Genomic DNA, 13,698 nt, shown 5'->3' on the forward strand with positions numbered 1-13,698 from the left:
TTGAAAATCGCAAGCGTATCGGCCGAGTCCCGGTACATATTGGTCTATAACCGTTACACAAGCCGCGACGGGCCGATACTCACCGGTTTGGACCAATAAGGGAAAGAAAAAGCTAAAAAACTTGTGAAATGATTTTTAAAATTTCACCGCCGCGACACCCGATTCCCAATACGTACCGATCGATACTACCGATGCCGATACTCCGTGATCGATACCGTTATGTTACTCGATACTGCGATTTAGAACTATGCTCCACCCTCACAAACATCTCTCCTCCACCCTCGTCTTCGATTTCCTCAACAACCCCATCCACTGTTTCGAAATTTTCCACTTTGTAACCTTCACCTTTCGTGAAATTCCCTTCTTCTCCTTCTTCTTCTTCAGAAGCAGCAGCAGCAGCAGCAAGAAGAAGAAGAAGAAGAAGAAGAGGAAGAAAAACCCTAGTTGCTTTGCCATTTTCATGACTTGTGAATTTTACTTGTGTCATTTTCATGCCACAAATGACTGTTTGATTGATAGTGTGTGTAGGTTTTCACATTTCAGTGTCTCCAATGAAGGTTATGGTCTTGAATCGATTAATGAATAGTGTATGTAGATAGGGCTCCTAATTTAGTGAATCGATTGCCAAAAACACTCAAACCTGTTGAAAAGCCCTATCTGCTTACACTATTCATTGATCAATTCAAGACCTTGTCTTTCAATGAGTGTTTTTGGCAGATGATTGACTAAATTAGGATTTTGCTTTCCAGATGTTTGCAAAGAAAGTTATGTTTTGGAATTTTTTTTTCTTGAATGGGAAAGAAAGACATTTTTTTTTATTGTTGGGTGTTGTTGGTTGGTTGCTAATGATCTGGCTTGTGCATGCATAGTCCCCAACAAAAAAAAAAAAAAACCCTAAAATCAAATTATCTCATTTCAATTAGCCATCATCCACATCACTAAAACAAACACACAACTGAACTCAAACTTACTGAGATTCGAACCGAACAGAGGAATGAACCACGGCCCAGATCGCGACCGAGGATCGAACCGAACTCACTGCCCACCGCCCAGATCGCGAACTGAACAGAGGATCGAACCGAACCGAACTCAAAATCATACCGCAAAATCATGACAAACCTCTTCAAAATCATCAATCAGGGCTCAAATCCCTCTCTGTACGGATGATCACCGCATTATATATATATATATAGAGATAGAGAGAGACCGAGGACAAAGGCTAGAGAGGGAAGAGAGCGAGAAACAGCGGTGAGGTGAGATTGGGTGAGGATCCCCCAGAAATGAGGAGTCCATTAGACAGAGGGCGATGGCGATGGCGATGTGCGACGGACGTGAGCAATGGTGGTAAGGGACTTCGGTGAGCTAGAGAGAGTGGGCACCGATTGAGAGAGAGAACACAGAGAGAGGGAGAGGGCGGATGAACATACTACACAGAGAGCGAGTTGGAGACAGAGAAGAGAGCAGGGCCTTTTTTTTATTTTTTTTTTCTGTTTTCCAGGTACAAAACGACGTCGTTTTCTAATTGGCGACCAAATTTTTTTTTGTCGCAAAAAATTTTCATTTCCCCCTCCATGTTTCAAATTTCCCTCCCAAACGTTTCGCGACCAAATGACCAGATTAGTCGCAGAAAAGATACCTTCGCCGACAAATTTTTTTAGTCGCCAAATCTCAATCAACAACGACTAAAACATTAGTCGCTAAAAGTACTAATTTGGCGACTAATTTTTTTTGGTCACCAAAATGTAACCTTCCGCGACCAAATTTGAAGTTGGTCGCCAAAAGCATACCAATTTCTGCGACTAACTCATTTTTGGTCGCCAAAATGTGACCTTCTGCGACCAACTCATTTTGGTCGCCAAAAGTAATTATCATTCGCGACTAATTAATATTTTGGTCGGCAAATGTCATTTTTTCGCGACCAAAATTTTTTTGGTCGGCAAAAGTGGTCGGCAAATGTGTAAATTCTTGTAGTGATAGTCACTATTTTTATTGAAAAGTCCCTATTTTTTTTTACCTTGGATCAATAATTTGCAAAAGTGCATGCTGATAAAAATAAAGCATGTTTTGATCAGTAAAACTTCTTTGATCAATAATACTGAGAGGGTAATTTTTGGGAAAAATTGGGCCGAGCTCCGAGTTTGGCTTCGAGGCCCAAAACGCGAAGGACTAAGTAAAAAGGCCGTAATGGCTACTTCGGCCTAGGGGCAAGGTTACTCCGGCCTTAAGGAGACAAAGTTACTTCGGCCCGAGGAGGTGAGATTACTCCGGTCCAAGGAAGAGTAAAGCCACTCCGGTCCGGAGACAACTCGGAGTTAGGCCGGTCTCAGAGTTAGTCCGGCCGCAGTATGTTCTGGGAAGACCGGTTTCAGAATTAGTCCGGTCGTGACATACAGCGGTTAGGACGGTCAGAACTTGCTATTTGGAAGTTTGAACTAAGCACATCAAGGTCAAACAGGGCAGCCGAAGTAATCAATTGGAGGAGCAGACCGAACTAAGTATAGTTCGGCCCTTTGTGGCTCGGTATAGCCAATTTTACTTCGGTCATGTGGAAGTTCGGTCATATAAAAAACCATCCCACTTGGTTTAAGCAGTGGGGGAGGGTGCAAAAGGATAAGCATTATCCTTAGGAGAATGAATCCTAGGAGGACTCTGCATGGAGAAGTACAAGTCCTACTAGGATTGTGCCATACGAAACTTATAAAAGCTCACAAGCAACACCTTGGAGGAGGTAATTGAACACAATCTTTCTGAGAACTTAGAGCTTTGTCTATTTGTCAAGTTTTCTGACTTAGGCATCGGAGAGGTTTCCGGCACACACCCGCCGGCTAGCTCTCGTTTGTGTTTTCAGGTGACAAAGCGACGTCGTACGGAGGAGCGTGGACTTGGTCAACAGGATTATACGAGGAGAATTATTTCCTCCCCGTACAATTGGCGCCGTCTGTGGGAATTTCAGACAAGAACAAAAACCTCTTGACTAAGCTTCTCCTTTTCTCATTCAATGGCGCACATTGAAGAACCACCACAGTCCGCCGTCGACGGGTTAACACCAGACGGGGGCGCAAGGCGAGAAGGATTACCCCCTGTCCCTCCAATGGGAGATCTAGAGCCCCAGCAACATAACTCCAGGAGGAGTGGCAGGGGAAGGCGGAATAACAGCCCTCGCCATTCTCAAAGTCCTGACAGACAAAAGAGGAGGATTGATCCTCAGGCCTTGGAAGATCGCGTAAAGGAGCAAGATGAACTAATTCGAAGGATGGCGGCGGACATGGAGGCTTTGAAACGCCAGATGAAGACTAAAGACGTTGCGACAGGAGAGGGGCGCAAGCACAAAACGCCCCCTCGCCACTCAGAGAGTCGTAGTAGGAATACTACACCTTCCCAAAGAGAGAGCAGAAGCCTCAGGACAGGCGACACTCACTCCTTATCTTCAAGAACTCGTCACTCCAGGTCTGAACGGACGAGATCCGAAAGATCATACACTGAAGGAAGCACGTATTGGCCTTCACATTCACACCAAACCAGATCCAGACAAACCGAGCTACCCAGGTCATCCGACTTACGAACCGTACTAGAAGAAAAAGCACGATGCAAGGAGGATGCCAGGGCAAAGGATCCACACCGAATTTCGGCCCTACAACGGTTGGCTCCTCGAACGCATGGAAGCGTCGAGGTTGGAATGCCAATACCGCGACCGGCCTACGAACCAGCGGACAAAGCATTGGCAAGACTACAGACTTCGCCGTTTGTCCCAGCGATCGAAAACGCACCCCTACCATCAGGCTTCCTTCAGCCGAAGTTCAATACATATGAAGGGAAGACGGATCCGTATTCTCACCTCAGCCACTTTCGCCAAGTTATGGCTGTGTACAGACGAAACGAGGCCCTAATGTGCATACTCTTCCCATCAAGTCTGGGCGACTTAGGCTTGACTTGGTTCGAAAAACTCCCAGAGGGCAGCATAGCCTCCTGGGCCCAATTGGCAGAAGCGTTCGTAACAAGGTTTCGGACAAATACTAAAACACCGGTGGAGATAGACCAGCTACTCTCCATCGACATGGGTGAGAAAGAAACCCTCAGATCTTACAACAGTCGCTACTGGGAGACATTCAACCAGATTGGAGACTGCCCCACCAATCTAGCCATTGCGCAATATAAAAGAGGCCTACCAGTAGGGAACCGACTAAGGGATTCAATTACCATGACGCCACCCCTCACCATGGAAGCCCTGATGGAGAGAGTGCATCAGCACATCAGGGTAGAAGAAGATGGCGCACGTTCCAAAGCCAAAACAAGTGCGGCCACGGTACCAGAAAAGAAAACCTCAGCAAAGGTTAATACGGTGGACCGAAGTAACAAAAATGGACGTGGCAGACGAGATAACGGAGAAGACCCAGACAAAAGATGGTTGAGAATCCGCACTGCCATAACAACAGTGTTCAAAAAACCAATATATCGGATTCTAAGCGAAATCAAAGATGAGCCTTTTGTCAAGTGGCCAGCCAAGCTTGGGGAAGCTCAGAAGAATTACGACGACAGATCACGGTGCACCTTCCACAAGGAAAAGGGGCACCGAACTGAGAATTGCACGCCCCTAAGACAGCATTTAGAAGAATTGGTGGCAGCAGGCCACTTGGATGAATACATTGAAGGAGGAGCGCAACCGGCCCCCCAAGATCATGACCAACCCAACAGAATGCCAAACGACGCACCACCGCAAGGCATTATCAATGTAATTCATGGAGTTTTTGAACCTGAGCGCGTATGCGAGCTTAGAGGTTCAATCAAGAAGGCTGAACACTTTAGGGAAGTATTAAGTTCCCAACCCGCCATCAAGAAGGGGAGGACAGAGGCAACAAACGTCATGTCCTTTTCGGATAAGGACTTGGAGCGAATTTACTGCCCCCATAATGATGCCCTGGTTGTCACTCTCCGAGTCAAGGATTTTGACGTCAAACGGATTCTGATTGACCAGGGTAGTTCATGTGAGATCATGTATTACGACACATTCAAACAACTAAAGCTGCAAGACAAAGACTTGGCACCTGCAGTTTCTCCCCTGATTGGATTCAACTCCATGCCAGAGTGGCCTGTCGGCAAAATAATCCTTCCAGTCAGAGCTGGAAGTGTATCAAAACAGGTGGAGTTCTGGGTATTGAAGGTCCCCTCCACCTACAACATCATCCTGGGCAGAACATGGCTGCATGCCATGCGTTCAGTGGCGTCATCATACCATCAGGTAATGCGGTTCCCCAATGACGCCGGTATAATTGAAGAAGTCTATGGCGATCAGATCATGTCAAAACAATGCTTCGCCACAGCAAATGGAAGCCGAGCTGCCAAAGGATATGTTCATTCGGTGGAAGAGCCAGAAAGTAATGGACTATTCGCTGACGTCGGCAAAGAGGCTGATCAGAAAGCAGTGGAAGACTTGGTGGAGGTAAAAATAGATGAGAAGAACCCGGATAAGTTCTTCTTGCTTGGCTCATCATTGTCCAGCACTGAGAGATTAGAGGTCATGGAATTCTTGACTTCCAATATCGAAGTGTTTGCCTGGACACCTTACGACATGCCAGGCATTGATCCAAACTTCATCAGTCACCAACTCAATGTCCACCCATCTGCCAGACCAGTCATTCAACGCACGCGCAGATCGGCACTCCACCACGCCGAAATAGTGGCAGAAGAGGTGGGCAACCTGCTGGAGGCAGGAGCAATAAGAGAGGTGCACTACCCAAAATGGATCTCGAACACCGTCGTAGTGCCAAAAAAGAATGGTAAATGGCGTGTCTGCGTCGACTACAAAACAGTCAACAAAGCGTGCCCAAAAGACAGCTTCCCTCTACCAAGGATAGATCAACTGGTGGACTTAACGGCAGGACATAACCGACTTAGCTTTTTGGATGCATACAGAGGCTACCACCAGATCGCCATGCATGAACCAGACCAGGAGGTCACATCCTTCACAACACCAAGGGGGTTATATTGCTACAAGGTCATGCCCTTTGGCCTAAAGAATGCAGGGGCGACATTCCAAAGGATGGTCACCAAGATGTTTGAACCATTGTTAGGCAGAACAATGGAGGCGTACATCGACGACATGGTGGTCAAAAGCAAGGATGAGAATGACCATCTGAAAGACTTAGGCGAGATGTTCCAGATCCTGAAGAAACACAAGCTACGCCTCAATGCGTCCAAATGCGCATTCGGAGTTGGATCTGGCAAATTCTTGGGCTTCCTGGTGACCAACCGAGGTATAGAAGCCGACCCCTCTCAGATCAAAGCGATCCAGGAGTTGGAGAGACCAAACTCAGTTAAAGAAGTGCAGCATCTTACTGGTATGGCGGCTGCACTCAACCGGTTCATAAGCAGATCGTCGGACAGGCTACGACCGTTCTTCCAAGCTTTAAAGGCCAAGTTTGAGTGGGATGAAGAATGCGACCGAGCTCTGGAAAGCTTAAAGGAATACATGTCTTCCCCACCACTACTTGTTACTCCAGTACCTGGTGAAGAACTCTTTTTGTACCTAGCAGTCTCTCAACACGCAGTCAGCGCAGTGTTGGTTCGTGCAGAAGGAATACAACACTTGCCCATCTTTTATGTCAGCAAGACATTGTTGGGAGCCGAAACAAGGTACTTACCATTGGAGAAACTAGCATTAGCATTAATGATGGCATCCAGGAAATTGGCACACTACTTTCATGCCCACACCATAGTCGTCCTTACGGCCTTTCCATTAAAAGCTCTGTTTGAAAGGGCGAACTTCAGTGGGCGAATTTTGAAATGGGCAGTAGAGTTGGGACAATTCGATATCAAGTTCCAACCAAAGACCGCAATAAAAGCTCAATCTTTGGCAGACTTCGTTGCAGAGTTTACTCCTGGAAGTCATCATATCTGTCCAGTCGACCTGACTAACTCAACCGAACTAGGGACGGGAGTTGACGCCGGAATAACGCAACCCCTAGTGAAAGGTAGTCCATCGACCGAACTAGAGACGGAAGTTGACGCCGGAATAGCGCAACCCCTAGTGGAAAGTAGTCCATCAAGCACAAAGGCAGACCACATTAAGGACGACAAGGAGGAGCCAAACAAAGGCTCACCAGCAGTTCAAACAGAGGACGAAGGGCAGACAGCCAATATGGACTTTGAAGAAAACACCATCCTTGACCCCACGGCATCGTCTGACCCTTCCACATGCTGGAAACTATTTGTTGGAGAGATGTGGAAGCTCTTTGTGGATGGAGCATCCAACCGACATGGTGCAGGGCTTGGCATAGTCCTCATCTCTCCAGACGGCCTGGTTATAGAGCAAGCAATCAACCTTGGCTTCCCAGCATCCAACAATGAAGCAGAGTATGAGGCGCTTATCGCAGGACTCAAGTCAGCACACTTCATGAAAGCAGCCGAACTAATGGTATACAGTGACTCTCTGCTGGTAGTAAACCAAATTTCGGGCGAATACGAAGCAAAGGACGACAGAATGACCAAGTACCAAGAGTTAGTCAGAACAGAGATCAAGAAGTTTGATGTGGTAAGGATAGAACAAATTGGCAGGGAGGAAAACAGCCGAGCGGACGAGCTAGCAGGCTTGGCCTCAATGGCAGATACATCGATCCCTCATCCAGTACTCATCGACTTCTTACCAAGACCAAGTATAGAAGACCCCGAAGCAGAAGAAGTATATTGCACTGAATTAGGCCCTTCATGGATGGATCCCATCATCCTGTTCCTAAAAGACGGCATCCTACCAGCAGAGAAAAAAGAAGCCAACAAAATAAGGGCAAAGTCGCAGCGATTTTGGCTGTCTCCATCTTTTGCATTATACAAGAAGTCATTCTCTGGGCCTTACCTCAAGTGCGTTCATCCCAACAAAGTAGAAGCCTTCCTGTTCGAAATACATGAAGGGGTATGTGGAAGTCATCAAGGGGGAAGGTCGCTCGCCTACAGGGCTATTTCGCAAGGATATTGGTGGCCATATATGCAAGCAGACTCAGAAAAATATGTGAAAAAGTGTGAAAAATGCCAGAAATTCGCGCACCAAATACATCAACCAGCAAGAGAACTCCTACCCTTAACTAGCCCATGGCCTTTCGCAATGTGGGGCTTGGACATAGTAGGACCACTTCCAACAGCACCCGGTGGCAGAAAATTCTTTCTCGCAGCAACAGACTACTTCACAAAGTGGGTGGAAGCAGAAGCATTGGCGTCAATCAAAGAGAAGGATGTGAAGAAGTTTGTCTGGCAAAATATTATCACTCGGTTTGGCATACCAAAAGCACTGATCTCAGACAATGGAACTCAGTTCGACGGCAGAATTTTCAGAAGCTTTTGCGAAGAATACAAGATAGAATTCTACAATTCTACTCCGGCATATCCTCAAGCAAATGGGCAGGCTGAAGCATCAAATAAAGTCGTCTTGGATGGACTAAAGAAAAGGCTAGAGAAAGCAAAAGGTAAATGGGCGGACGAACTCCCTCACGTCTTATGGGCTTACCGAACCACACCTCGGCGATCAACAGGAGAAACACCATTCTCCTTGGCCTATGGAATAGAGGCAGTCATCCCACTAGAAGTTGGCCTCCCCACAATCCGAAGCGAAAATTTTGATCCAGACTTAAATGGAGAAGCCATAGCCTTAGAACTCGACCTTATAGAAGAAAGAAGAGAAAAAGCAATGGTTCACATCGCCGCCTACCAACGAGAGTTAATCAGAAAATACAGCAAAAAGGTACATCCAAGACAATTCAAGATTGGGGATTGGGTACTACGCAAAGTAATGGGAAACACCCTAATCCCAGGAGACGGCAAGTTAGGCCCAAATTGGGAAGGTCCTTATAAGGTGGTTGGATTAGCAGGCAAAGGGGCATACCACCTAGAAGACAAGGACGGCAAGGCAATCCCTAGGCCATGGAACACGGCCAATCTCAAGTTATTTTACTTTTAGCTTTTTCTTTTTCAAGCATATGTAATTTTCTCTTCCTTCAATAAAATAAGAAATTCTTTTTGGCGCAAATTACCCTTTGTAAAAGTTAGCTTTCAAGACTTACGTATATTACAAACATGTTACTCTAAGTTAGCTGGAAAAACTAACTTAAAGGTTGGCTGGATTAAACCAACACCCATCCTAAGCCCAGGATAAGGATCCAGGCTGCAGGACATTTGGTCGGAATAACCAAATACTAGAAGTTAGCTGGAAAAACAAACTTCAATGGTTGGCTGGAATAAACCAACACCTGTTACTCCTTAGCCGAAGTAAGCGCATGACTAAGGAGTGGTTGGCTGGAATAAACCAACTCTTGTTACTCTTCAGCCGAAGTAAGTGTAAGGCTGAAGAGTGGTTGGCTGGAACAAACCAACACTTTGTACTCCTTAGCCGAAGTAAGTGCATGACTAAGGAGTGGTTGGCTGGAATAAACCAACTCTTGTTACTCTTCAGCCGAAGTAAGTGTAAGGCTGAAGAGTGGTTGGCTGGATTAAACCAACACTTTGCACTCCTTAGCCGAAGTAAGTGCATGACTAAGGAGTGGTTGGCTGGAATAAACCAACTCTTGTTACTCTTCAGCCGAAGTAAGTGTAAGGCTGAAGAGTGGTTGGCTGGATTAAACCAACACTTTGCACTCCTTAGCCGAAGTAAGTGCATGACTAAGGAGTGGTTGGCTGGAATAAACCAACTCTTGTTACTCTTCAGCCGAAGTAAGTGTAAGGCTGAAGAGTGGTTGGCTGGAACAAACCAACACTTTGTACTCCTTAGCCGAAGTAAGTGCATGACTAAGGAGTGGTTGGCTGGAATAAACCAACTCTTGTTACTCTTCAGCCGAAGTAAGTGTAAGGCTGAAGAGTGGTTGGCTGGATTAAACCAACACTTTGCACTCCTTAGCCGAAGTAAGTGCATGACTAAGGAGTGGTTGGCTGGAATAAACCAACTCTTGTTACTCTTCAGCCGAAGTAAGTGTAAGGCTGAAGAGTGGTTGGCTGGATTAAACCAACACTTAGTACTCCCCAGCCGAAGCAATTATGTCGGCTAAGGAGTGGTTGGCTGGTAAGTATAGTTTAACCAACCAAAAACCGAAACAACACTTTGAGTAAAAGAAGACATTACAAATGCAAGCATATACACAATAACCGGAATAAGAGAAGTAAAATTTTCATTCAAAAAGAAGTCATTACAAGGCTGCTTAGTTCGGTTACAAAGAAAAGACTACAAAATTAAGAAAAAAGTTCATCTATTTCGGCGTCGAAGGCAGCATCGGCGTCAACTTGAAGACCGGTTTCGGGCACTACAACATTTTCAGAAGGAAGGACGGGTTCGGCTGGAGCCACGGCTTCACTTGGTTGATCAAGAGTTAGATCTTCCACCACGGGCTCCGACCGAACTACCTGATCTGCATTCACAACTGAAGTATCCTCAGGGGCAGAGTCTTCATCAGAAACTTCATCGTCTGAGCCCTCAAGGAACTGCTGTTGCATGGCCGTGGCATAATCCATCAGGGAGTTCGGTATAAAGTAGGCTGGAGGGTTGAAAACCTCGGTCTGAGGATCATGACCGAGCTTCTCAACGGCTCCCCTCCAGCCGCACTTAAAGAACAGATCCTTGGCCGCATTGCATTGTTGGGCATAAGCATCCTCTGCCCTCTTGAAGCCTTGTTTGTCGGCTTCCTTCACCTTCTCTTTTATTTCGGCATCCTTCTTTCTTTCAAGTTTTAGCAACTCGCGCAAGTACTTGTCCTTCAGCACAATGGCAGTCTTTTGCTTTTCGGCCTCGGCCGAACTAACCATTCCGGTCAGACGACCGACCTCACCTCGGAGTTCGGCCATTTCCTTTCTGGCCTCCTCTAGTTCGGCCGATTTCGCCTCCGCCTCTGCCGCAGCTTGCCTTGTCACTTTCCTCAGCTCCAGCACCTTCCTATGGGTGATTTGATTTTTCTGGATAGCCTGACAAAGCAACAACTTCAATTTAGCCGAAGAAAAAGAAAAGTAGAAAAACAGAAATACGACCGAAGTTACTTACCAGAATCATTGATTTCGTGGCTGACCGGATGGACTTCAGCTCGGTGGTTAACTGTTTGTGGTGATGTTCCATGTCTTTAGGCAGACACACACTCTTGGCCAAATTGATGGCCAACAGGTGGTCCTTCTCAGCAACAACCGAGTCTGTTTCCAGAATGTCTCGGTCGTTGAAAGATAGCTTCGGTGCCCAGCAACTAATGGTCCGGTCGGAAGACTCCGGTCGAGGGCTTGGTGGTAAGCTCGGCTGAATGACAGGTTCTTCATCAACCAAAACTCGTTCGGGTTCGGCAGTCCGGGGACGTTTGGTCCGGCGGGAAGAGGATGGCTGTTGGGAAGGGAGGGCGACAACGGCAGGCTGCGATTGACTGGGAGGCGTTACTTCGGGCCTAGCCGTTTCGGTAAGAAGGGCCCTAACTCTGCTCCTTTTCGCCATCTCTTCTTCTGCTGTTAGAGGGACAAGCCTTATCTCGGGCAGAGTTGGGTCCGGCTCCGGTGCTTCCTCGAGAAGAAAATCAGTTACCTTTGCTTTGCGGCGACCGCTATACCGGTAGGTCGGCTCAAAATTTAGAAGCTTTGACCAACTTCTTTCTTTAACCCGTAGTGCGGCTCGCAGAACCCCAAGGTTGGGATAACTGTACAGGGAACGGAGATGGGCGAAATCTGCAATAAAGAGAAGTGTTAGTTCGGCTAATAAACTAAACAACCGAGATAACAAACAAGACAGAAGACCGAAGCAAAATTACCAGGCTCTCCCATTTTCCAATTTATAGGTCGGCCAGGAATTTGAGCTTGAAAATCCTCAAAATTCCCAGAGACCCAAAGGAAATCATCATCGTTAAGATCTTTGTCCGGAGTATGCTTAATTATCTTCTCTCGGCGGCGGCGAATTCTGAGGTAGTAGACCCACCCAGCATTCTTTGAGCCGATGGAATACTGATGGAATATTTCGGCTAGACCAAGATTTAGTCCGGTTTGGTGGTTTAATGCGTCTATTCCCATTATAATACGGTAAGTATTGGTGGACAGTTGGGTAGGACATAACCTAGTCTGTCTAAGAAATTCGCAGATGAGCGGTTGGACAGGAAACCGTAGTCCGGTTTCAATTATTGACTGAAGGGTAAAAGGGACGGAGCCTTCATTGTCCCAGGGAGTAGCATCTTTCTTGGCCAACTCCAGTTGGACATCATCAGGAATCTGGTAGTCCTGCCTGAATTCGGCCATACCACCAGGGGTTTCGACTAAATATCTATACTTACCCATTTGTTGAATAAGTTACGAATAAATTATTTCGGTACGAAAATTTGGCTCAGTAGCCCGGTTGAGCACACGTAGGAGTGCCTGGGCAACCTAAGTCTGCAAGGTAGAAAACAAAGGGGTTAAGCACAGATCGTGGGACCGCGCTACAAATTATAAGCAAGATATACAAATCCTACTTCGGCTCAGTGGGCTGGTTCTACCTCGGCTCATCAGAAGGTTTGTTAACTCGGTTTTGAGCAGGTTAGACCGGTTTTAACGTCTAGGGGCAGCTTTCTGAGTTCGGTCTAAAAAACTCAGAAAGCTGGTTTAGTCCCAAGGCCTAAATCGGTTGCAGTTTGAGGAAAGTTACTTCGGTCGAAGCCCCTAGGGGCGGCTTTCTGAGTTCGGTTTAAGAACTAAGAAAGCCGGCTGGGCCCCGAAAGCCTTAGCTCGGTTATTGACCGGAGTACCTAGTTCGGTACGTGCACGTTTTTCCGGTGAGTTTGTCTTGGCTAGAGTGGTTGAGAAGAAACTACTGCTATTCCTTTGAGTCCTAGTTCGGTTGTTCTCTGAAATCTATCTACATACACAACACAAACAGTATCCTGGTTCGGTTGGGATGTGATTCTGGATCGAAATCGAGTTTTCTCTAGGGTATATGACATATACTCTTGGGTTCTATGGTTTCTTCATCAAAGTACGAAGAGCAAAACAGACAAATGAAGAAAAATGTTTGCAAAAAGCATACAAAGCAAAAACAGATGGAAAAACAAGTAACAAAAGCGAGAAGGGTAGACCTGCTTACCAGATTGAAGAAGAAGAAGCTGAAGATGGAGCAGTAGCAGCAACAGAAGCACGAACACAGTAAGCTCAGAACTCGAGCAGCAAGAGAACAGAGAGAGAAGACGAAGGAATAGCAAAAGTGTAGAGACCCTAGCCTCAGGAATTACTTTTGTTAGAAAGCCCAAAATTTGGGCGGGAACCGTTTCAAGATCACAAAGCACGAAGACGGCGTGACAGCCGTCCTTAACCAATCAGAGCCTGCCACGTGTCATTGGAATGAGAAGCGTTACAGTCGCTGTGATTGAAGAGACGTTTTTGACCGGACATAGTGATATCCGAGGTAAAGTTAGATCGGCTAGAGAGGCTAAAGGGTTCTTAGATCGGCTGAAAAAGCCTAATGAAACTCTAGCTCGGCCAGTAGACTGGTAATCCCAATCTTGTTGCACAGATGGAATTAAGGGGCAATTGAGAGGGTAATTTTTGGGAAAAATTGGGCCGAGCTCCGAGTTTGGCTTCGAGGCCCAAAACGCGAAGGACTAAGTAAAAAGGCCGTAATGGCTACTTCGGCCTAGGGGCAAGGTTACTCCGGCCTTAAGGAGACAAAGTTACTTCGGCCCGAGGAGGTGAGATTACTCCGGTCCAAGGAAGAGTAAAGCCACTCCGGTCCGGAGACAA

At 46.5% G+C, this 13,698-nt stretch overlaps 1 protein-coding gene across 1 annotated transcript; it reads right to left on the reverse strand.

The window, feature by feature from the left end:
- Positions 1-217: 217 nt before the first annotated feature.
- LOC145821883 (uncharacterized) lies at positions 218-12,733 on the reverse strand. Its single transcript, XM_082918457.1, has 4 exons — positions 11,748-12,733; positions 11,006-11,664; positions 10,797-10,929; positions 218-378 (listed from the first exon to the last, which is right to left on the reverse strand). Exons 1-4 carry the CDS (start codon positions 12,262-12,264, stop codon positions 218-220), a joined length of 1,470 nt encoding a protein of 489 aa, XP_082774583.1. The 5' UTR covers positions 12,265-12,733.
- Positions 12,734-13,698: the final 965 nt, after the last annotated feature.

This window comes from Camellia sinensis, chromosome 3 (genome assembly GCF_055761805.1).
Source record: "Camellia sinensis isolate YWXY chromosome 3, ASM5576180v1, whole genome shotgun sequence".
In the NCBI taxonomy this organism is placed as follows: Eukaryota; Viridiplantae; Streptophyta; class Magnoliopsida; order Ericales; family Theaceae; genus Camellia; species Camellia sinensis.

Bases quoted from the DNA above. Each gene is read 5' to 3' on its own strand.
- LOC145821883 (XM_082918457.1), bottom strand. From the start codon at position 12,264: ATGGGTAAGTATAGATATTTAGTCGAAACCCCTGGTGGTATGGCCGAA. The intron at 10,930-11,005 runs GTAAGTAACTTC...TTGCTTTGTCAG, and splicing joins CCACGAAATCAATGATTCTG to GCTATCCAGAAAAATCAAAT. The intron at 379-10,796 runs GTGAGGTCGGTC...CTGCTTCTGAAG, and splicing joins GGAAATGGCCGAACTCCGAG to AAGAAGAAGGAGAAGAAGGG.